The sequence below is a fragment of the Aythya marila genome (genome assembly GCF_965140915.1).
Source record: "Aythya marila genome assembly, chromosome: 5".
NCBI classification, from domain to species: Eukaryota; Metazoa; Chordata; class Aves; order Anseriformes; family Anatidae; genus Aythya; species Aythya marila.
In genome coordinates, this window is record NC_139046.1 from 4,265,603 (window position 1) to 4,287,174 (window position 21,572).

The 21,572-nt window shown below is 42.8% G+C and overlaps 1 protein-coding gene across 1 annotated transcript in view; it reads left to right on the forward strand.

Moving 5' to 3' along the window:
- Nucleotides 1-21,572, forward strand: part of PELI2 (pellino E3 ubiquitin protein ligase family member 2) — a 75,614-nt gene that overhangs the window by 21,003 nt on the left and 33,039 nt on the right. The window contains exon 2 of the mRNA XM_082760843.1: nt 3,535-3,664. Coding sequence (XP_082616969.1) covers nt 3,535-3,664 — 130 coding nt within the window. The remainder of the gene's footprint in view (nt 1-3,534; nt 3,665-21,572) is intronic.

Here is a 21,572-nt window from a genome sequence, read left to right on the forward strand (position 1 = left end):
AAAATGCAACAACTAATGGAACAAGCATCCTGTGAGTGGTTTACAACTTGATGATCTTCAAAGTAGAGCAGTAGGGTGCTACAGGACTGGTGGAAAACAGTGCTTGGCCTGTGGGAGAGAGCGTGTATGGTCTTGCTCTCCAGAGAGTGGCGGGGAGGCTCTCGTGGCATGTCCCAGCCCTGGGAACAGCGGGTCGGGAGTTTGCATGTCATTGTATAGCAAAGTCCTCCCCAGTTTGATGTAAATCTGCAGGGAACTGGCTTTGTTGGTGATGGTGCCCACAGCACCACTCCCTTATTTGCAAGGAACGGCGCTATCAGCAGAGCTATCCCACGATGTTTCACAGCGCCGGTTGTCCTCGGATTGAGGAGCGTGTGGAAGAAACACAGGGCTGCTCCTCTCCCTGCCGTGTGTGAGCCTCTGGAGAGCTTCAGGAGCACCCCTCAGCCCCTTAAGGGAGCAGGATGCCCTCCATGAAGGTGGATTTCTCCTCGTGCAGGTTTCCTTAGCTGGACACAACTGCACGTGGATGGCGCCGTGATCCTGTGAGGCAGTTCAGCCCAGAGGGCCGACGAGCCTGGGCCAGCAGGGTGGGTGCACGCAGGCCCTGCTGCAGCTGGGGAGATCCCGTGGCCCTAAAACCAGCTCCTTTTTGGCTCTTTTGTGTCTTTTTTTTTGCCACTGGGGTTGTTCAGGAGGTGGCAGGGAAAGGTGGGGCCCAGGCGCTGTGGGGAGGGCAGGGCCGTGGTGCGCAGCTTGAGAAACCTGGCCTGGAAAAAACAAAGCCCTATGCGGGCTGCGGAGGGGGAAAAGGCAAATTCGGATGCTAATTTTTTCTCCTGGGAAACATTACTGGTATGCCAGTAATTGTCCTATCTCCTTTTTAGCAGCCTTGGATCAAAATTAAGCTTACAAGTCTATAATTAAAGCATAGCAAATAGTAAAAACTACTCGAGTCCTCCTGCCCTTTTCACAAAGGAAATTTAGAAATTGGCACAAAGAAAACCTTTGTGAAAAACTTGTCACTGCTAATCAGGACAGATGAATTAAACTTTCACTTTGCTTGCATTTCCTTCCTATTTGAAGCTTCCAAAAAGCCTTTTAACCTTGAGTGGCTTCTTTCTTTCCTTATTTAAAAAATGCTTAAATCCCACAAAAATGAAATGAAATCAGGTAGCCTCTCCAGTTATACATGTAACTGCTTTGTGGATATGAGGTGAAAAAATAAATAACCATACCCTCCTGGTCTTAACTTTTGTTGAAACTTCTTAAATTTGGTGCTGTTAAATAGTTATGAGTACAAACATGTTAAATTACAGAATATAAAGCTAGTGATGATGCTACATATACACGACTTCTTCAGGAATTATCAGTTTCTTGGGTTTTCAGGTACAAATACTGGTAGGAAGAATATTGTCTTTAACTCTCTTAGAGTAAAAGTTGCCGGTGTATTTGTGGTAATATTGTCACTGAAGGGTGGCACATGTATATATTTGAAAAGATTCAATTTGCAGAATCAAATCACTCACGTGTTGAGAGCTTGTATTTGAGTTGCCTGTGGATCACGTTGATGTATTTTTCTATGAAGCTGTCTCTTTCGTGGGAGAATCACCTGTGGTAACTGAGTGTGTGTGTAGGGTTAATAACAAGATTCCTGATCCGAATAGGCATGAAATAAGTAATTTACTCCTGGTGTTCTGCTGCGCTGGGGGATCTTTGTTAATATTCCAGAGATACAGTAATCTTCCCTGTGAAAATAGGAGTGGGAGAACAAGTTCAACTGTAGCCCAGCTGAAAAGCTCTCAACTTCTTTTTGAATCCTGGGATCGTGTTTTTAAATATTTATTTAAACAAACAAACAAACCTCAAGTCTGGTTTTAAATGTTCTAAAACATTTAAGCCCATATGTACTAGAGCTTAAATTTGAGGCTGTAATCTCAGATCTCTTCTCATTTGTGCTCATGAACGTTCAGTGGTCCTGCAGCTCCGATCTCAGGTACTCAGGTGTTGTTCAGGAGAAGTTTAAACTATTTTTCTGTGTGAGGCTGTGGCCTTCAGTAGGGCGGTGCTGCAGGGCTTTAGCAATGAGACTGCCTGGTTTCATCTGCTGTACTTCTCTTTTTGCAAAAAGATTCAAATCTCTCCGAGTACATTTTCTTGTTAAACAAACTAGGTCGGTATGTATGCAAAACGGTAATGATATGAAAAGTATAATTCTGGGCTACCGCATTGCTTTTTCCTAGTCAGCAGTTGTCAAAGAATTTCTTGTACAACCTGAACAATGAGGTTGAGGTATCTGAAGATAGTGTGGTGGATACAGAGCTGCACTACTGCAAAGTGTAACTCTAAACAGATATATACTCCTAATTTTTTAACCTCTTTTTGCTTTCCAGGGAGTTTGTCACCTTCAAATCTTCCTCTTCTTTCTCTCCAGATTCTTTTCCTTGTTGTGATGTTAGCTTTTAATCACAAAGACTGTAGGAGAGGAGTATACGTGATCTAGTATAGAGCAGACCTCCCCAGTCAGCCTACTGAAATCTAGAAGTGGAATTGCAACTGTAGTCCTTCAGGGAAAAGTCAGAAAACTGCAGATCAGGTATGAAAGAGGCGTCTGTGCAGTAAGTCCAAGCCCTGAGATAGCTTCACAGACCAGCTGCAAGTTGTCAGGGATGTTACAGGTGAAGGCGCTATGATGAAAAGCGCTTGCCTTTCCTAAATCTTTGGGAAAATGTGATTTCTTTGGGAGGGGGAAATGTGATTTCTGTGCTTATGCACTGCAAAGAAACTTTGGTTGGTTCCTTCCCTGGAGAAGGAATTATCCCCTTGAGGCTTAATGCTTCTCTGAATAACTTATCCACTGGGGCTCTGTCCTGGGAGAGATGAAAGAACTGGTGAAGGCTACTGTGTTACACCTGATAAAGGCTGTTGTTAACAAGTCCTCAAATAGCCACATAAATTAATAACACTCATGTCCTCCTTTCTTAATAATAAATGAAACCTTTATGATTAGATTTTAAAAAAATCCTATGTGGCTAGACTAAAATTCCATTTCATTTACTTTGAATTGCCCCTAAATTGTGTGTGTTTTTTTTTTTTTTTTTTTTCCAAATCACTCCTTTTCTTCCACTTGTCTTCCATGAGCTTCCACTTCTTATGTGAGCTGTGGGGAGGGGAATGGTAGGGTAAAGGAGTTTTTCAAACTTCCCACATCATGAAATTGCAGAAAAGATTTAGAACTTGTTCTTCCAAATTCCTTTAATTCTAGAGGTGAAGAACTATTTTTGTGGCCGAACAGCTCACTATCATTTGTAGTTGGTGACCTTATTAGTGATGAGTAAAACTTCAACCATTGGCAGGAAAGGAATGTTGGAAGGCCCATAGTAATTTAGGAGGCAAAGCTTACTATGGCTGTTACATGTTTTATAACCACATCCTTGAAATCATCAGGATATCATGACCAAATTGCTGCTTTCCTTTTCTGTATTCTAAATTGCTGATGTTTATTTAAATGACAAATGCTTTGTTTCATTCTAGGTATAATGGCTCCCTCCCTAATGGTGACAGAGGACGCAGGAAAAGCAGATTCGCCCTTTATAAACGACCTAAGGCAAATGGAGTTAAGCCCAGCACTGTTCACGTGATTTCTACTCCTCAAGCATCTAAGGTATGCAGCAGTGAGACATATTTTATTTTTCTAGTGATCCTGGGTTGAGAACAACTCATGCATCACAGCTGCCTGATTTACCTTGCTGTTGGCTCATTCTGTGGCAGTCAGGTACTTGTTCTGATGAAAAGTATGCACTGGATTTTCTTTCTAGAGATGTGTATCTTTAATCCAGTTACTTATTTAAAATAGTCTTTAACCTCAGGTATGAGTTAATCTGACCCTCCTGCCCTTGTTCAGAAAGCTGATGGATTTATCCGAGTCATAGAATAGTCATGTGATGCAAACTCAAGTAGTACTTATTCCTTTTTCACTGGAATGTAGGATTGTTGTGTGTTTCCTCTTCAGGAAGATAACTGAAATATTTTTTTTAAACAAATAAAAAAAAAAAAGAAACAAAAACTGTGATCCCTATATGCCATTCGTTTTTGTTGCTAATAATGTGTATTTTTTTTACCTGTGGCCTAGGGTAGGGAAAGAAGGAAAAGCATTACACTAAATATGTTAACATAGTAACTTATTAACATATAGAATTGTCTTGGTTAAAGTTCTGTTGGTAGAATGCATTTCATGGTGCAAAAAGTCATCTTAACCTCTCTCAAACCATTTCTGCCAGAAGCCAAAAGTAGCTAGACCTTTGGTCAAACCGGAGGTCAGTCCTCTGGTGACCCTCACAAAAATGGATGGTTTATACAGGATATATACATCAGATTCCTAAAATGTGTATCGGGGAGAGGGACACCATACTCTGATCTCCTAAGTGTGCTTTCTAACGTGGTTAAGAGAAGAGAATTGTTTAATGCATAGTATATGTTGTTTTCTTTCATAATACATACCACAGATAGTGCCTACCCAAGCATATCAAAATGTACTATATCAGGGTGTTTTTTTCAAGACTTTATAGGGCCTGCATAGTGTAGATGAATATGTAGTCTTTCGGGCTTGTGTAAATATTTTTCAGCATTCATATTCTTAAAATAAAAGTATTGGTGAGTTGAATCTTCCTGATGAAATCAACTTTCGAAATAGGCCTGTATTATCTGTGTGTATGTTGGCAACCCTGGTTTGTTTCTTAAAATTTAATAAATTAAAAAAAAAAAAACACACGTTTCACATAGTTGATGGAAATGTACACATACTTGCACTGGATAATCTTAAGCATTTGGACTTCAGATAGTATTTTGGCGTTTGATTTTCAAAATATTTAAACACCTGACAGACACCACAAGGTATCTGGTTAATGTACATCTGCTTTGTTATTGTAGTGCAGATAAAATATGTGCTGTACAAATTAATGTCCTTATAAAGATAGCATAGGGCCTGAAACGTTGAAGTGTTTCCTTCGAGGATCTGGATTCAGGTGGCTGTCAGGTTGAATGTATTCTTTTGCACTTTATCTGAACCCTTATAAAAGAGCTTTTGTGTATTTATACTGTTGTCTGGGGCAAGGCTGGTGGATGTATGCCAGCACAGTGGTGCAGTGGATTTCAGCTAGTGTTCTTTCAGATGCACAGAAATGACACTTACATTTTAAAACACTTTTTTCTTAGGCTTTTCTGACATCCTAGACACCGGAGCCTAAATCTGTTTTTCCAGGAATGGCTTCTGCACACAACTTCTGTAAATGATTCCAGAAATGCAGGGAATTACAGAATAGACAGTGAGATGCTTTGTTCTTGGAAAATAATGTGCAACTTGACCTTAAAAAAAATCTTTGTTCTGCTCTCAATCTTTCAGTTTAATTCTTGTTCAGGGAAGAAAAAAACAGTGGGAACATGTACTGCACAGGATATTACAAGTTTCCTCCCTTTACATGCTCCCTTGTAACTTTTCAGATATGAGTTCTCCGCTTTACTTTGCTTGTTTGTCACTGTGTGAACTGGATCTTTGAGTAGAAAGAAACACGGTATTCCTGGGCTACTGATACTTTCTTGGTGGTGGATAAAGCTCCGTCTCCATCTGTTTTATCACTGCTGTGGCGTGGATCCTTGAACGCTCTGCCTCGCTGCTTTTGTGCTAATTCTGTTAATGCAGCAGCTCCAGCACTGTTGACTGTCACCAATCCTAAGTTAGCGTGTCAGCTTGAAAACTGCAATAGATCATAAGAGTGTGCTTGTCATGTTCCATTGTCCCTGCTATGCAGGTGTCAAGGACAGCTGGAATAGCAATGGTTTCAATAGTAAATTTAGCTGGGATAATTGCGTATGAATCAGTGCCTTTTGTTTTTTCCCCTGGAGTGCTTGTTTTTTGCCACTCTGCCTTCTGGAGGTGCTGAAGAAGATAATTTGGAGTTGTTTGGCCTCCTGAGGATGTATGGGGGGAAAGCACTACGTGGGGTAATAAGTCACAAGGTTTTTCAGAGGACTGAAATCATGCATACATATTTGCAATGTTACAGACTTCAGAAACTATTTTATTAACTCTGTGCTTAGGCACCATTCAGGGAATTTTCTAGTGTCGTTCCTCTCCAACGCTCCGGCCATGTGCTTGAGACAGACTTTTCCAGCAGGGCCAAAATTTGTTGTATTGTAAGAAAACTCTTAGGCTTATGATATATGACTATCAAAATCAAGTCATAAAGCAGTGTGTCCTCACTCTTCTTAAAACTTGAATGTAGAACAGGAAGGGCCATTAATTGCATTGCTTGGATCTCCTAATGAAGAGGAAGTCTGTCACCAGGTATGATCGTATGAGCCATAAAAACCTTCTGTGACTACTCAAATCCTAGGTGTGAGTTTGTTCATAGCTCATCATGGCATCGTTAGAATTGCTGGGTTTTATTTTCAAGCTTGTGAAAGCAGCAGTGAATAAACTCAACCAAACAAAAAGCCTTTAATTTTGTTAGTGTTTTTCTTTATTTGGTTGAGTTTAACTGTTGCTTCTACATACGATAGTTAATGCCATGTAACTCGGATCTCTGTCTGCTGGTGTATGATAGAGTTACAGGCTTTACTTGGGCAGAAAGTTCCCAATGACTGTGGAACTACATGAAAAGTTACATCCCCCCTCACTATGATGAGATGTTAATGTGGAGTTTACTGGGTTTCTTGCTTTTTTTCTTTGTTTTGTGGGTGGGTGTTATTTTTCATCTGGCGTATATAAGTATGTATGTCTGGTAAGGAAAGAGGGGAAAGAGGTGTCTGGCTGAAAAGAAAAATGGCTTAGAACAATGTTTGAGGACAGTATGTCTGTCTCACAGATCTGAAGTGGGTGACTAATACGCCCTGTCTCAATAAGACTCCGATCCCATTTTCTGCCAAGCAGAGATGTGCATCTTCCCATACGCATCCAAGCTGCTGGTTCAGCGGGCTGTTAGGTTAATGCTTTCCCCCTGTGCAAGCACCTCTTTCCTCCTCATCACAGCCAGAACGAGCTCCTTGTTGGCTGCTGCTGCCTGCAGCTCTCCTGGCACGGTGGGAGACGTCTCCTCCAGTTCTGCCCAGGTATGGGCTGCTGGCACCTGGCACCAGCAGTGCGGTTACTGCTGATACCGAACGCCCAAGCGATGTCATTGCCCACGGCCAGTTATTTCTGCATTTAGGTTTCTTTACGGGTTTCTAATGCTTTGGAACCGCTTTCATGGGTGTGTAGGTTAGAAAAATGAAGCGCTTCATGCGCTCGAGTTACTCCAAGTATGCCTTTTGGAGATGTGAATTGTGCACGGGGGTGAAGTGGTTGACATTAGCCCTCCAGGTTTCCCTAGGATTACTCTGTAAGCATGAATGAATTCTATGGTATCAGTATATAGAAATTAACTATAACTACAGTAGCTGCTTACTTGCTACGTGAGACCTTCCAGTGCATTTTACTCAATGGGCAGGAAAATATAACCAGCAAGTACTAGAAATACTCCTTTATAACAGGCTGTTGTGTTTTGATACCCAAGCTTTCTTGTTGGATATTAATGCTGACTTGATAGCGGATTGCAAATGTCCTTTGAATTGCTGCAGAGTACAAACTAAAAAATAAATCTACCTTTAATATGCTTTTTGTGGAGGTACAACTTAGTATTGTCTGCCTTGGGATAAAAGTTTTCCTTTGGTAACCTGTGGTAGATAAAGACAATGTATTTTTCCCCTATGAAATTACTGTTTCAAGCTGACTGGGAAAGATCTTTCTGACTTCAAGTCCAATTACCTGCCGAGTTGGCTTCTGCCTTGTGCTATCACAACAGCAGCTTGTATAGTCACTGGCTGGGTGCCTGCAGCTCACGTCGAGCTTCATGCTGCTACTGGAAAAGAACAAAATGCAGCCATACGAGTAATTATCGGGTCGGGGAGAGAGCTGCAGAGTGTGCTTTGAGTGACTGGAGAAAAGGAACGCGTGGGATTCTTGTGATTAGTTATCTCATGCAGATTATTGCACGTGCTTTGATGTGCTCTGGGAATTCTGAGCAAAAAGGCCCCGGATCCTTTTGCAGCTTTTGGTGCTGCTTCAGGATGAGAGCTGTAGAGCTCGGCTGCTGGAAGGGGGGCACGCTCTGTCCGTGGCTCATCTCTTTCTTCTTGGGCTTATTTTTGGTGTAATCAGTTCATGGAGCACCAACTTGTTCTGAAGTCAGTTAATCACATGTATCTTGAAAGTCCAGAGTTGTGCAGAGGCGTGTGAAGCCCCCACCCCTTTGCTCTGGAAAGCAGTAGGGAATGGGTAAGCAGAAGAAAATGGTTAGACCCATTTCATTAGTGTGGCTTAATAAATAACTGTTACTTTGTTTGATGCTCTCCTTCCGAGGCTTTTGGGACCTATTGAACAGAACGCATGTCAAAGGTTTTGGAAAATCACTTTACAATGTTTTCTAACAAAAACCAGATGCTTGGTGAAGGAAGGGGAATTAAAATTGCTGAGGACTACAATTACTTTTTTTATGACTTAACATTGTTTTTCTTTTTCGTGCTCTCCCTTCAGAGGGCAGACAAAAGATCAGAAAATGCTTTCCTTGTAAACTGTTTAAACTCCATCTGCTATAAATCAAGACTTCGAGGAGACTCTTCTTGAATTTAAGTGTCCTTTGGAAGTGGAAGAAGGAAGTGCTGAAGGTGTGCTGTGTGTTGTGTTTCCCCCAGGCGCTTCCATTTCATATTCCATAGGGAGCCAGGCTGTATCCTGCCACAGCACAACCAGGTCACAACTTCCCTCACCCTGTCAGAAATACCCTGGGGGATTTCAGCCTCCGGGAACTGGATAGCTGGGTGAGCTAGAGGCTGTGCATCCCAGGTGAGCTTCAAGTCTGTCCATACCCCAGCACATAAACACCCCTGTCCCTGATTTAAAGCGGAAGGTTTTGGACCATCTAGTGTGGTGGTGAAGCTTCATCCTGTTACACTTTATTCATGCTTTGAATTGCCTGGAATGGATCTGCTCTTAGAGGTATGTGGGCTGGTCTTAGCTTCTGAAAGCTTGGGAGAACCTGAGGCTGAGGTGTGTGGTGCTGCTCCTTGAGCTTTCTGTAGGAGAAAACACATCCCTGCAAGTTGGCATCATGAAGTGAGAACCTCCCCAGCGTGCTACAGATAATAAAAACCTGCTGGTGTGTTCCAGGGTTTGGTTTGGCTGTGCTGCAGCACGATTACGAACAGCCTGGTGCCTGCATACAACCGCTAGCAGCACCTGGGACTGGGAGCATCTCTACTACAGGAATTCCCAGCTTCTGTTTTGGAAACTTGCTTCTTCACCTCTGTCATGGGGGGACTTTACACAGGCCTGAAGCACGACTTACAAGTTAGGTTTCAACTGCAGAGCACCCACAGGGAGAGGCGGTTGGATCCTAGGCTGTGCAGAGCATGGATTTATGGCATGTGTTACGCAGAGAGCCTGTCCTTGCCTGAGATGTGTACCGCAGAGCTAAGACAGATGTTCTGGCACTGTGAAGAAGCGTACGGCCCTCTGCATGCTGTTCTTGTGTTACCATCTTTCAGGGAAATTGAAGGTTCCTGGAGCATTTGTTGCTGATATGTGCATAGGTGGTTTCGTGTTCAGAAGCAAAAGCGGTGAAAAGAGGAGCATGCAGCCAATAATGGATGTCTTGTGGTTGTTTTTTTTTTTTTTTCTGGTAACCCAAACTGTAGTGTCTCGGGGAAATTGCCTTAAATGGGTAAAGCCCTGTATTTTGGAAAAAGGAGGTAGCGTGTACTCAGTCACAGCAGCACGGAGCAGCTGTCCTGGAGCAGAGGAGTTGGAACCGCATCAAACAGTAGATGAGACTCCTGTGTGCTACGGGTCTGTTGAGAGGAGCAATTATTTGGGAAACACAGGAAGCGATTGAAGCCTCGTGGGCCAACAGAAACTTTTCAAAGAAACAAAGCGCTGCTATTCCTGCTTTACAAATTGGAAAATATGTATTTTGCAGAGGGCTTTGAGCTTTTGTTGATGGAAAGAACAAAATCTAAGTTTCTTTTTGGGGGGTGTCTTACGACATCTGCAAAAGGAGCAATTAATTTCATCTGTTCACTGTCAGTGCTAGAGGGGTGACTGAATTTTGAGGCTATGAGATTCCTCTTTCTGCTGCTTGTAGGTCTGTGAGAAGCGTTTATGCTTTATTTTAGGTGTAGGACTGCTTCGTTTTGGGGTTCTGCAGCTTTCTTTCTACTCAACACCAAGGATCTCACAAAGATTTTAGAGGGAAAATGGGGAGTACTTGATCAGGAGGATCACTTTAGAGGGGATGTAGCCATAGCCAAGTCCTTACGATAACGCTTCATTCATTGAATGCTCCAAGCTCTTCAGCGTTTACAAAAATAATCTGTGTTTGGAGGTCACAGGAGCAACTCAGCATTCCTTAGCACCAAGGGTTTGCTTCCACAAGGTCATAATCTTTTTTGGATCGTCCCATGAGCTGGTCTTCTGTGGAAACCATCTTGTGGAGCCATTGGTTCCACACCACACCTCGTACCTACCTGACCTCCTCGTGAGACCGTGTGTGTGCTGTGTACAGACTCGCCTTGAAATTCTGCCGATGTCTCCTGGCCGCCGTGATTCTGCCAGTACTTCAGGAACTTCAGGACTCTGCAGATGCCTGCTGTGAGATAATGCGCGTGGTAATATATACTTTGGCCTTCTAATTCGGTAACAGCAGATGCCTATCGCTCTGACTCGAGGAAGCTAATTATAGGCCCAGCACTGCCAGCTCGCTCGGTGCTGCAGTACTCAGTTTTCCTCCAACTCTATCAGTGTGAGTTCTGAGTCCTCTCTCCTCCACGGAGCTCACCACAGCCAGGGAGTGATGGATGATCTCTTCGCTTTTTGACAGTGGCAGGCAAGGAGAGGTATTGCTCCCTGTCAGGCTGAGAAACTGGGTTTGGTGCACTGAAGTCAGGTTTGCATTTCCTCCCCCTAAAACTCTCACTCTGATTATTGTCCTGGCATTCCCTTGGCTGCTCGTGGAATGGGACCAGTGTCTTAACCGTGATCTGTCTTCTCTTACTCTGAGGTGCTGCTCTCTCTGCCTTGGATGTTGACTCTGAGAGCAAGATTTCCCTGGGATTCGTTCCTGTTTTCTATGTTTAAGATACTGAGATGCTTTTCTTCCCCCTCTTCTCTCCTCCAGGACAGGGAAAGGAGAAACAAACATAGCTCTGATTTACTTATTTTTGACGTGGCTCCCCTGTGACCAAAGGTACTCTGGTTCCTCAGCTGCAGAATTGGTTCTCCTCTCAGGCCTCTCAGCTGATGGATGATTAGATGACAAAGCATTCCCAGTTTGCAACTTGAATAGCTCTTGTGTCTGAAACAGGAACGCTCAGCTTCGGTTAAGGATGCCCTCAAGAGCAGGGGAATGTGAAAAGAACACTTAAACTCCTCCTGGTGATAAAGACCAGGTTTTATGCTTGCTCTGCAGCAAGGCAAACTTCTATTTTTATTGCCAGTTAATCTCAAATTCAGTTCAGTTTAATCGAGGAGATGGCGTCTTTTTGCAGGCCCAGACTTCTGGGGATCAGGACTTCATGGGGCCAGAGTTATGCTGTTTTCTCATTGTCAAGAGTAAATTCATGGGATCAGACACTACCCAACAATGTCCAAAGGTTTTGTGATAGCGATTTGTGTGATAATCCCATAGCTGCGTTAAGACTGTTGTGGATTCTGTGCCTTCAGAATGGTTCAGCTCCTGGAATCAGCCTCAGTGGTACCATCATAAGGTAACACTATTCCCAAAATATGGAATCCTAGAGTCATTTATGCTAGCAGAGACCTTCAAGATCATCAAGTCTACCTTGATCAACAGTCTACCTGACCTACCAAGTCCCATCACTAAGCCCTGTCCCTACATCTCAATGCCATGTCCCCACATCTCTTCAGTGCCTCCAGGGTTGGGGACCTCACCGCTTCCCTGGACAGCTTGTTCTTGTGCTTGATGCTTTTTCCATGAAGAAATTCCTTCTGATGTCCAAGGCCACTGGCCTTCCTGACCACCTGGGCACACCACTGGCTCATGTTCAATCCTAGATGTTCCTGTTTATGTCTAGATGCAGCACCTGGGCAAAGCTGTCCTTCAGCCCTTTGAACCGTGGAGCCTGAGAGCCTTTTCCCCACAACTGGGTCTCCACCTCATCTTGCTTGGAGCCTCACTGGATGGAGGGACGTAAGCTGATGGCACAGATAAAAACCGACCTCTCTTTGAAGCTCTTCCCTTTGCAGCATTCTGTCTGTGCATCTGTTTAGCACGCAGTCTCCTTCAGAGCCCAGGATTCCAGCGGAGGTAATTAAGGAGATGATGTGGTTAGGAAAAAGCGAGGGAAGGGTATATAGTTTTCAGCTTGAGGTTTGAGAGTGGTGGCGAGTGTTACTGAAGCAAAAATTCTTTTATCTGTGTTGCATGAATGCCAATAAAGTGCATGAATGGTCAAAAGATCTTCAGCAATAACGATCGGATTTCTTTAGGTAGGATTTCTCTAGTGTGCACATTTGATGGTACTACTTCATATATCAAAGCTTTGTTTTTTAGGTTTCTACCAGAACAGGTTGGGAGGAAATGTTGAATGGGACAAGGAATGACTGCAAACCCACAAAACTTGCAGGATGACTGAAACAAACCTGGGGTGGGCTTTATGGGTTGCTTTTGATGCTGGTCATCACAGTGAGTCTTTTGTCTGAATTTTATAATATTAAGACGTGCAGAAACGTTCTCCTCCTTTGCTCTGTGTTTTTGTATGCTAGCATTTAGTCTTCCACACCAGTTTCTCCCTGCTTCAGCCCACCAAAGAATCCTCCAGTGCTGCGGGTCAGCAATAAGGCAGTGCCTTGGTGGTCCAGGTGGGAGGCAGGCAGGAACAAAGCTGACCTCACTTCAGCACGGGCAGCTGCTCTTATTTTGTTCCAAATGAAAAACTGGCTTCGGAAAGCTGGATTGCAAAACTAATAGCTCATAAAGTGTTCTTCCTAACTTCTCCCTCCCCCTCAAAGCTTTCTCGTATTCTTCTGTGGCGTTTAATCACAGAAATGACTCCGTTGCTGTTGTAGTGTAATAAAATAAGCTGTAAGTCAAAATGTTGGCACTTTATTGCAGAGACTGCCCCTGTTCTCTTAAAATGTCACTCATACAATCCTGACTGTAACTGAGAAGGACCAGCTATGGTTTACTTGTAAAGTATATTTTTGTTCTTCAACACAACATTTGAGTATCCTTGCACTAGAGTGGCACTTAGTGCGAGAGCTGCAAGTATTACACGCCTCATGTGATGCGTGTAAAAGCACAGGACTCTTCCCGGGGAACTTCTTTTTCCTGGGAAATGATGAAGGATTTCACAGAGGAAGAGTTGCAGATCTGAATTCCCTTGGATGTTTACATTTACTAAAGATCTCGAGTAGATTGTGAAAAATCTGTCTCTTGAGTCACAGTAGCTCCATTCATGAACTTGAAATCTTTTTCCAGAAGTGTTTCTGTGAAATATCTGTGTAATGTGCAGATGTAAATGGTGCCATGTATGTTTAGCATAGTTTTTTTTGTAAGCTGCTTTTATGGCTTTTGCTGTAGAAATATTTTAGGGATGTGAGAAAAAAATGGAAGTGTTCCAATCATTTCTTAAATAATACTGCTTAAAAAAGAAAGCACTCAAATAATTTTTTAAATAATACTGCTTTCTTTTTTTTTTTTTGACAAAAAGGATTCATGGCTTTCAATCAATGGAAATAAAACTTGTAAAATTTGCGTAGAGGGCTATTTAACTTTAAACAGGAGTATATGCTCGTTGTTTGACCTACAGTAGCGTACTTTGTTCCAGTACTGGATGTCAGACAAAACCCCTTTACAACCTAACAGTTAAATCCTTTGGCAGAAAGCTTTTCTTCCTGTTTGCTGCAGGGCTTTAATTCCAGACGTTCAAGTTCAGAAGGCTTTTTCGCAAGGACTGGGCTTGAGGAACATCCCCAAATCCTGACAGATCAGTTTGCTCCTCCCACGTGTTTGTAGCATCCAAACTTAAATTCTAATCCATGTTGCTCAAGATTAATAATCTGTTTTTTGGTATCTGCATACTTCCTGCTGTCCTGTCTGCTTTCATTTCAGTTTGCCTCATTTTGTGGCTCTGCTCACTGGATATAAATTTCTGACTTGAAACACTGTCCAGGGCTTTGGAAATCAACATTTGTGCGATCGTGGTGGTAAAGTGGAGGCGTTTCATCACTTAATCAAGAGATGAAACCTTTTAGGAGGAATTTAGTCTTCCTGCAGTCATGTCCTCTTCCAGATGAAGATTTTATTGCCAAGATGAAGTAGGACCCTGACTTTTCTCTGACTGGATAAACACTCAATTTTGTAGAAAATAGTTTAATCAAACTTTAGGCATAATGGTGGCTGTGTGCAGGTATGTATATGTGAATACCAAATACTGATGACAAGGGAACACCATCCTATACCGTGACAGAATGAATGTACTGAGGCTTTTCTAGACTGAAGTAGTAATTTGTTTTTATTTTGTGACAATGAAGGTAACCACGTGTAGCTTTAGAAGCACTCAAATGCATGCTTTGAAAGGGGAGTGCAGAGACATCTTCCTAGGTCAAAGGTTTAGATGGCTTCAAACAAATCATTTAAAAAAAAAAAAAAGGAATGTAACAAGCAGTGTATCTGCCTTAGGTAGGATTGCAGGCTATGCAAATACTGAGAAATGATAGTTCTGCCTCAACAAGCAGACATCACAGCTTTCACGAAGCAGTAATCCTGCCTGTTCCAGCCTGGCACACAGTGTGTAGTTCCAGTGTTGGTGGCAGGGCAGTATTGGTGTATTAACTGATCTGATACCCAACTATCTCGCTCCCAGCTGTAAGCGTATCAGCCCTGCCTAGGACTGCTCTGAATAAGCCACTGTGAGCTAGATAAAGACAAAACACTGCAGCAGTGCTCAGAGGTAGGTACAATGGAGGTAGTCCAGCGTTTCATCAGCCTACCTCCTGCTTGTGGAGGTGATTTGGGGTGTTGGGGTTGTTGTGTTTGATGCTCATGCCTGTGTTGACACTTGCTGCACATGGAGATGCCCAAGCCTGAGCTGGTGCAGTATGAGTTGCTGTCTCGGTGAAGGAGGCTCGGCCAAGCTGTTTTACAGCAAGCTTTGGTCAGGGCTCCTCTGGCTCAGTAGCAGTTCAGGCATCAGGTACGTGAGGAAGGTCGTTTCAATTCACCTGTTGTAATCTCAGGCTTAGCCATGACTGAAGGTGGCTCCAGGAGGAACTCGAGCAAGTTTGGGTGCAGTGGCTGCTGGACATTCTGGGGAGCCTCGTGCAATCTGTTGTCTTTCAGTGGATGGTCTGCCAAATAATCAAGGAACATCTGCAGTCTTTTTTTTTTTTTTCCACGTACTCCTGCCGTGATTCAGGTTCTCCTTGTTCTGAACTCTAGGAAAGCTTCTGCAAGGAAATGTCACACCCAGAATTATTTATTAAACGTGCATAGCTGTGTTCGTGTGTAGGGCTGACTTTATTAGCCAGATGCTCTGTCCTAAATACAGTGATTTACTGGCTTTCACTGCCCTTTCATTTGGCAATTTGTGAACTGAATTATTAGCACGAGTGAAAGATGACAAATTTCAGGTGCCTCAGCTCCCTCGCTCTGGGTGATTCAAGATCTGCTTCTGTCTTGGGTTTCTCAGGCTCTGTTAACAGGAGAGAGCACTCTGTAAGGTTTGTTACAGGTACATAATGTATTTTCTGTGTCACTTGTGTAACTTTTGAGGTTGTGCATCAATGTGTATTTGAAGGACAATGAATATAAAAAGTAGATTTTCTTTAAAATGAAAACTTCCTCATTCCAATAGTAAGGATTTACAGTCTCAACTCAATCGCTGTCCAGAGCGTTCCCTTTTACTTGATGTGATGCTTTGCCTCTTATGCACCCCCTTTATCTTTGTTTTATTTGTGCATTAGTCTGGATGCCTCACTCATCTTGATCCCACAGTACATGACTAGTGCTGAAGGAAACTTGCAGCCGAGGCGTGGAAGCGAGCGATTTCCAGTAGTAACCCTTTTCCATGAAGCATCTCTGATGCATTTAAATCTGCTGCTTTAGTGCCAGCTGCCCACCAGCGTGGTATCAGAGCGCTTTTCCCTGCAGCCTAGTAGAAGACAGAGTGGAATGAGATTATTCTCTGATGCTAGGCTAAAATAACATTGTCAACAGCAAACAACTGCATGCAGAGCAGAAAGACTGAGAGCCTGCTGAACGTCTTGGCATGGTCAGCACTGTATTATCCTGATTTATGGTTGTGCCTTGCTGACTGAGTATATATTGCACTTTTTACTGGGGGCGGGAAACCCTTACCTTTAAAAACAGGGTGTGTGGTTATATTAAAGTGCTTTTGGCAGAAACTGAGATCGATACCTGTCTGGGGCTGGTTGTCTTGTCGTGAAGCATGCAGTTGGGTTGGTTGTGCGTGTAGACAGGGCGAAGGCTTCCTTTCTGATGTGGTGCTCTGTGCCAATTGCTGCGGAGTTGCTAGGCTGGGAGCTAGTTCCAAGGTGCCAGGATTTAAAGCATTTAAAATTTTGGGGGGTGAGGGCATATATTGCATTAAATACTTAATAACTGACATGTAGGATCTGGCTCTAACAGTTTTAAAAGAATGTACTGTAATAATTTTTTATGGCTAGATGACACACAATGTGGAAATAAAGTGAAGAAGAAGCTTGCGGTCTTGTCATTTCCCCTTATGCGTAATCTGCTGTGCATCTTCTGAAAATAAATACTATAGGTAGTAATAAGCCCTTCTGCAGTTACTCTGCCTCCCAGCACGCCTCCCCTCTCCCATCCCCTGCCAGCTGCTTGTCTTGTGGTCCCCTACTCGGTGCTCTATTGTCATGGGTAAGGGATGCCAAGGGTCATGCATGAGGTTGTCCTAGTTGGCCTATCGTGGGCATCACTGAGATGCCTTTGCCGAGCTTTTTAGAAAAATGCACTGAAAATTTTCTTTTTGGAGAGAAAAACATCAAAACTCTACTTACAGGTTTTTTAAGAGACTTTTCCTTCTCATTTTGCATTCAATATTTAAAACATGTATGCGCCGCTCAGCGCTCACTGCTGTTTTACTGCCTTGTTGTACTGGAGTACACGAGGTAAAAAAGCAGCCTGCTCAGGAATCGAGACGTGCTGTGTCCCAGTTCTCAGCCGTAGCACTAACACTTGCACCACGTCGATCCATCACTCCGTGGTGCTAGCATTTGACTATTTATTTTCCTCTTGAGCTGGCAAAACTAGACACTCGTTTTTGCCATAGCAGGTTTCTCCCCTCGTCTCTTAACACAGGCTGTGGCAGTGTAGTAACAGAAAGGGAGGGGAGTGTGTGTTGGCAGAATAGCTGCATATAATATCGTGCATAGAAGAATACTTTAATCTAAACCATGGTGATGCTTTTCTACAAATTGCTTTCTTACTCATTTGTTTTTTAGACGACTGTGTGCATGCAAGCAGTTCTGAATGCTGCCAGTTGTGGCTGAAATCCTCAAAACCTTCCCAGAATTTCTAGTTCTGAGCCTTCCTGAATAAACAGATCTTTGTAAAGCAAGAAGTTGCAGGACTGAAGGTGATTTCCTTGCGCTGCTGCTTCTTTGTGTTTCTTTGAAGGGCGAAGGAGGATCTTGGAGTCATAAATATACTTCTGTAATCAGGGTATTAGTTACAGCAGATCGTCTTCATTTGACTCTTTTGTAGTGAAAATCACTATGTGCTTTGCCTGAGATGCACCAAAGCAAGCATTAAAAATTACACATTACAGCTGACTTCAAGCTCCTCTGCTGTCTTCATGTTTTTCTTGGTACTGGAGCCTTTTGCTACTGAAGGGAAAAATGCAGGATACACGCTGTTCCTTCATAGCTATCATTTCCTCAAAACTATTATTTGGCTTGGAAGCCAGTCTGAGCAGAGAGTGTCAGTCATCTGCGTGTCTAGCAGCAGAACACTGATTTGTGATCTCCTGGTGTCACAAATAAAATAAGTCTTTGCAGAGCTGGACGGGATTTCAGCTTGTTTTTCCTGCAGCATTTGCACTGGAAAAGCTTCGTGGTAACAACCCAGCCTTTTTGCTCCAGGAGGCATGTCTGTCCTCCTGTTCTCACAACTTCAACACATTGTTCTTTCACGAATGCTTTTTTCCATGAGTGCTGTGTAATTTTTGTTTGTATTTTATTTATTTTTACTTAAAAAAACACAATTGTGCATTAGAAAAAAAGTCTGAACTTCCTAGCAGAAGTTCCTCAGGTTGATGTGCTGTGATACAAAGCTGCAATTACTCTTATTGTTGTATTCCCCTGGGGTGTCATTAAAGTGGCTCTTCTTCAGCTGCCTCTTTTTCCCAGCGCTGTGAAGTTCTGGATTTCAGCAGACAAAACAAATATTTCCCTGTGTAGTGTTTCACTCATACAGATTGAACATCTAACCAATCTTTTTTTTTTTTTTTTTTTTTACAGCAACAGGAGAATCTGTGCAAGTTCTGGCAGACTTTCTAGTCTTTAAATCCACTTGTTTGATAGTGATACAGCAAAAGTCTCAACTGTATTGCTGCATCAATTCATTCACCAAAAGGCAGGGACAATTGCATCTCTGAAATGGCTTTCGACTGGTGTATTTCTGAAACTGCTTAATGCAGTCTGACAGGTACTCGGTGCTTTAACCCCTGAAACCTTGCGCTTCAACAGGTTCATGATGGGATGGTGCCTCTTTAAGCAGGCTCCCGAAGTTTTAGATTTGATAATCTCTTGCCCTGAGGGTAGGAATTTAATGCTTCAGATCTTCCAGGCAATTAGTTACACATCACAGTTGTGCAGTTGTTTTCAGGTAATGCGTTATCATTTCATAATGCTTTGTAAACCTTCTTTCATTTGACAATTTTAGCTATCAAAATCAAAGTTTGAGTCTTGGAGCAAAATTCTAATGAAGATGCATTAGGTTATAGGCACCAAAACTAGCTGATGCTTGCGCTTTCCACTGCGTAAGAATATGTCAGTTCGGTGCCTGACATTTTAAGACCCTTTAAAATGATTAAACTGCATATAATTCATACTAAAATTTCATTTATGACTTCAATGACTGCTCTTTTTTTTTTTTTTTTTGCATTTTCATGGGGCATAGTTCTTTCTTTTTCCCCAGTGTGTATGGTGGTATCTTTGTCAGCAATTAAGTGAAGAGTACAGGTCAGGCAAACGAATATTTAATTCCTATATATGTTTGTAGCAGTTTGGCAAAGGAACATCTAATCATTTCAAAAGAATTTACTTGAAGTCAGGATTTGCAATCTACAATGCTTTGCCTATGCCTGGAAAGTGAATGCTACCTATTGTTCGATATTTATTTTTAGAAATAGAGGTGATTAAGGGAGCTCCATCCAAAATATTTGTCTTAAGAGAGCATGTTGTGGTGAGGATGTCAATATATGGATCTGGCTCCATGCAAATCCCAGCTTGCTCAGACTCCTGGCAAGGAGGAGAGGGGGGAAGATGTACTATGAGCAGTGGAAACTAAACATTCTGGTGTTACACACTGTTCTCTTCCATTTCAATGGAAGACAGGACTGTATGAAGGATGACCCTAACTTTATTGGCACCTGGGATTGTCATCTGGGTTGAAGACAACTTAAAGCACCCAAAGGACAGTCCATGGTAAGTGAGCTGAGTAGCATTTGTGAGAAGCACATTCAGCAGGTTCCAGTCCAGAGAAATTCCTTCGGTGCCTACAGAATAATGCAAGGAATCTCTGCAGATCATCGCTTCAGAAGAAACTCTGTGGCATTTCTGTAATTTGCTGCGGATTTGCAGAAATGGAGCGCTGACATAATAAGGGATGCTTTCAGAAAGGACATGAAGTAGGAAGGGGAAATGTGGTTCTCTAAACTACTCTGCCAAGCTGTTTGTTGAGGAGGGGGACAGGGGCACAGCAGGAATGCCATGATCTAGTTCCTCAGAGATTTCGGTGAGTTGTGCCCCTTACAGTACCTTTCCTGCAGTAAAAGTAACGAGGCATTCTTTTAAGTTTATTAAGAACAGGCAAGAGCCTGGCTCTGTTTCCTTCCCAAAGGCAGGTGGGGATGATAAAGCTTGCACAGCACCTCTGCAGTGTCGTTTCATCTCTGTTTGCAAGCGTGTGTTGTTTGTATTTGGGGAAAAAAAGCAGAACATTGTCTGTATTCACAAGAGGCTTATAAAGCGAGTCCTAGCCTAATGAATACTAGGAAAACCACTTGTAACGGGGTGCGTTTTCAGGAATCTGAAGTGGCCAAAGAGCAAGCCAGTGCTGGCTCGGTAAGTGATTGCAGTGGGGGAATTCCTGTAGAGTTTCAGTGGTGTGCTAGGAGCACGAGAAGGTAACTGGCGTTTAGGGACTGTAGGTGCATTTGTTACATGCCCCATCGAGGATATGGGGTATTGTGGACGCAGCTCTGTGGGTAATGTGCTTTTGTCAATAATGTGCTCATTTCTGCAGCTCCTCAGCACGCAAGCCTGCCTGGTTAACCGTATCAATACCCTCCTGCATGCAGTGGGGAGCAAGTTGTGGTGGTTCAGCTGCCTAGCTGTGCTGTTACTATGGTAAATGTAAAGAAGGGATGGAAGGAAGCTTGCTTGTTTTTATCTGAGAGGGATGAAATAACTCCTAGCGTCCCGCAGCACCGTGTGATGCTCCGAAGTGTGGATTGTGCACGGAAATGGTAGGACAGTTGATGGATAACCTGTGTGTTGTTTTCCTTGTTCTTTAAGATTTTTTTTTCTAATTATATGCTGGTGTGAGAAATGAAGAAGAAATAGGAAGAAGCACCATGCGGTATTAATATCTTAACCATTATCAGCTGACTATTAATTCATTTAAATCCCAAGAAATTATTAAGGAAACTTAATTTCCTGAGCCAGTTGCTAATGGGATTCCATAGAGATAAGCAATTTGCTGCCTTAAATGGACCATGTGAAATTGAAGGGGGGGGAGGAACCTACCCTAGCTCGACAAAGCCAGTAGCAGTTCATCTGTCAGAAGGGCAAATAATAAAGGTGGCTGCATAAAGAGCTCTGGGTGGGTTGGTGAGGTAGGTTTTCAAAAAGGAAAATGAAAAGCATGTTGGTTTTAATCCAACTATCAAAGCTAAATATTTAGAGGCTTTGTCAGGTTCCAATCTCTTGCTGTAGGGGCTGTGTCTTGGAAACTAGGCTTTTCTGCAGTCAGTAAAAAGGGGTAAAACAGTTCTGGGCTGGGATAAAAAGGGACGTAGAGGTAAGGGAATGGTAGCATCATATAGTCTGAGGCTGCTTAAGAAAAGTCTGTGCAGTTCTGGTGTCAGCTCTTTGAAAACATTTCAGAAAACTGAAGAGGATGCGAACAGGAGTTGCAAAAACGATACGAAGGCAGGAAAAAGAGAGAGACCGACGTGTATGGCATCAAATGAAACCCGCCGGCCTAAACTAGCTGCTTTTTGAAGTCACTCACTGCGTCTGTGGAGAAACTGCCACT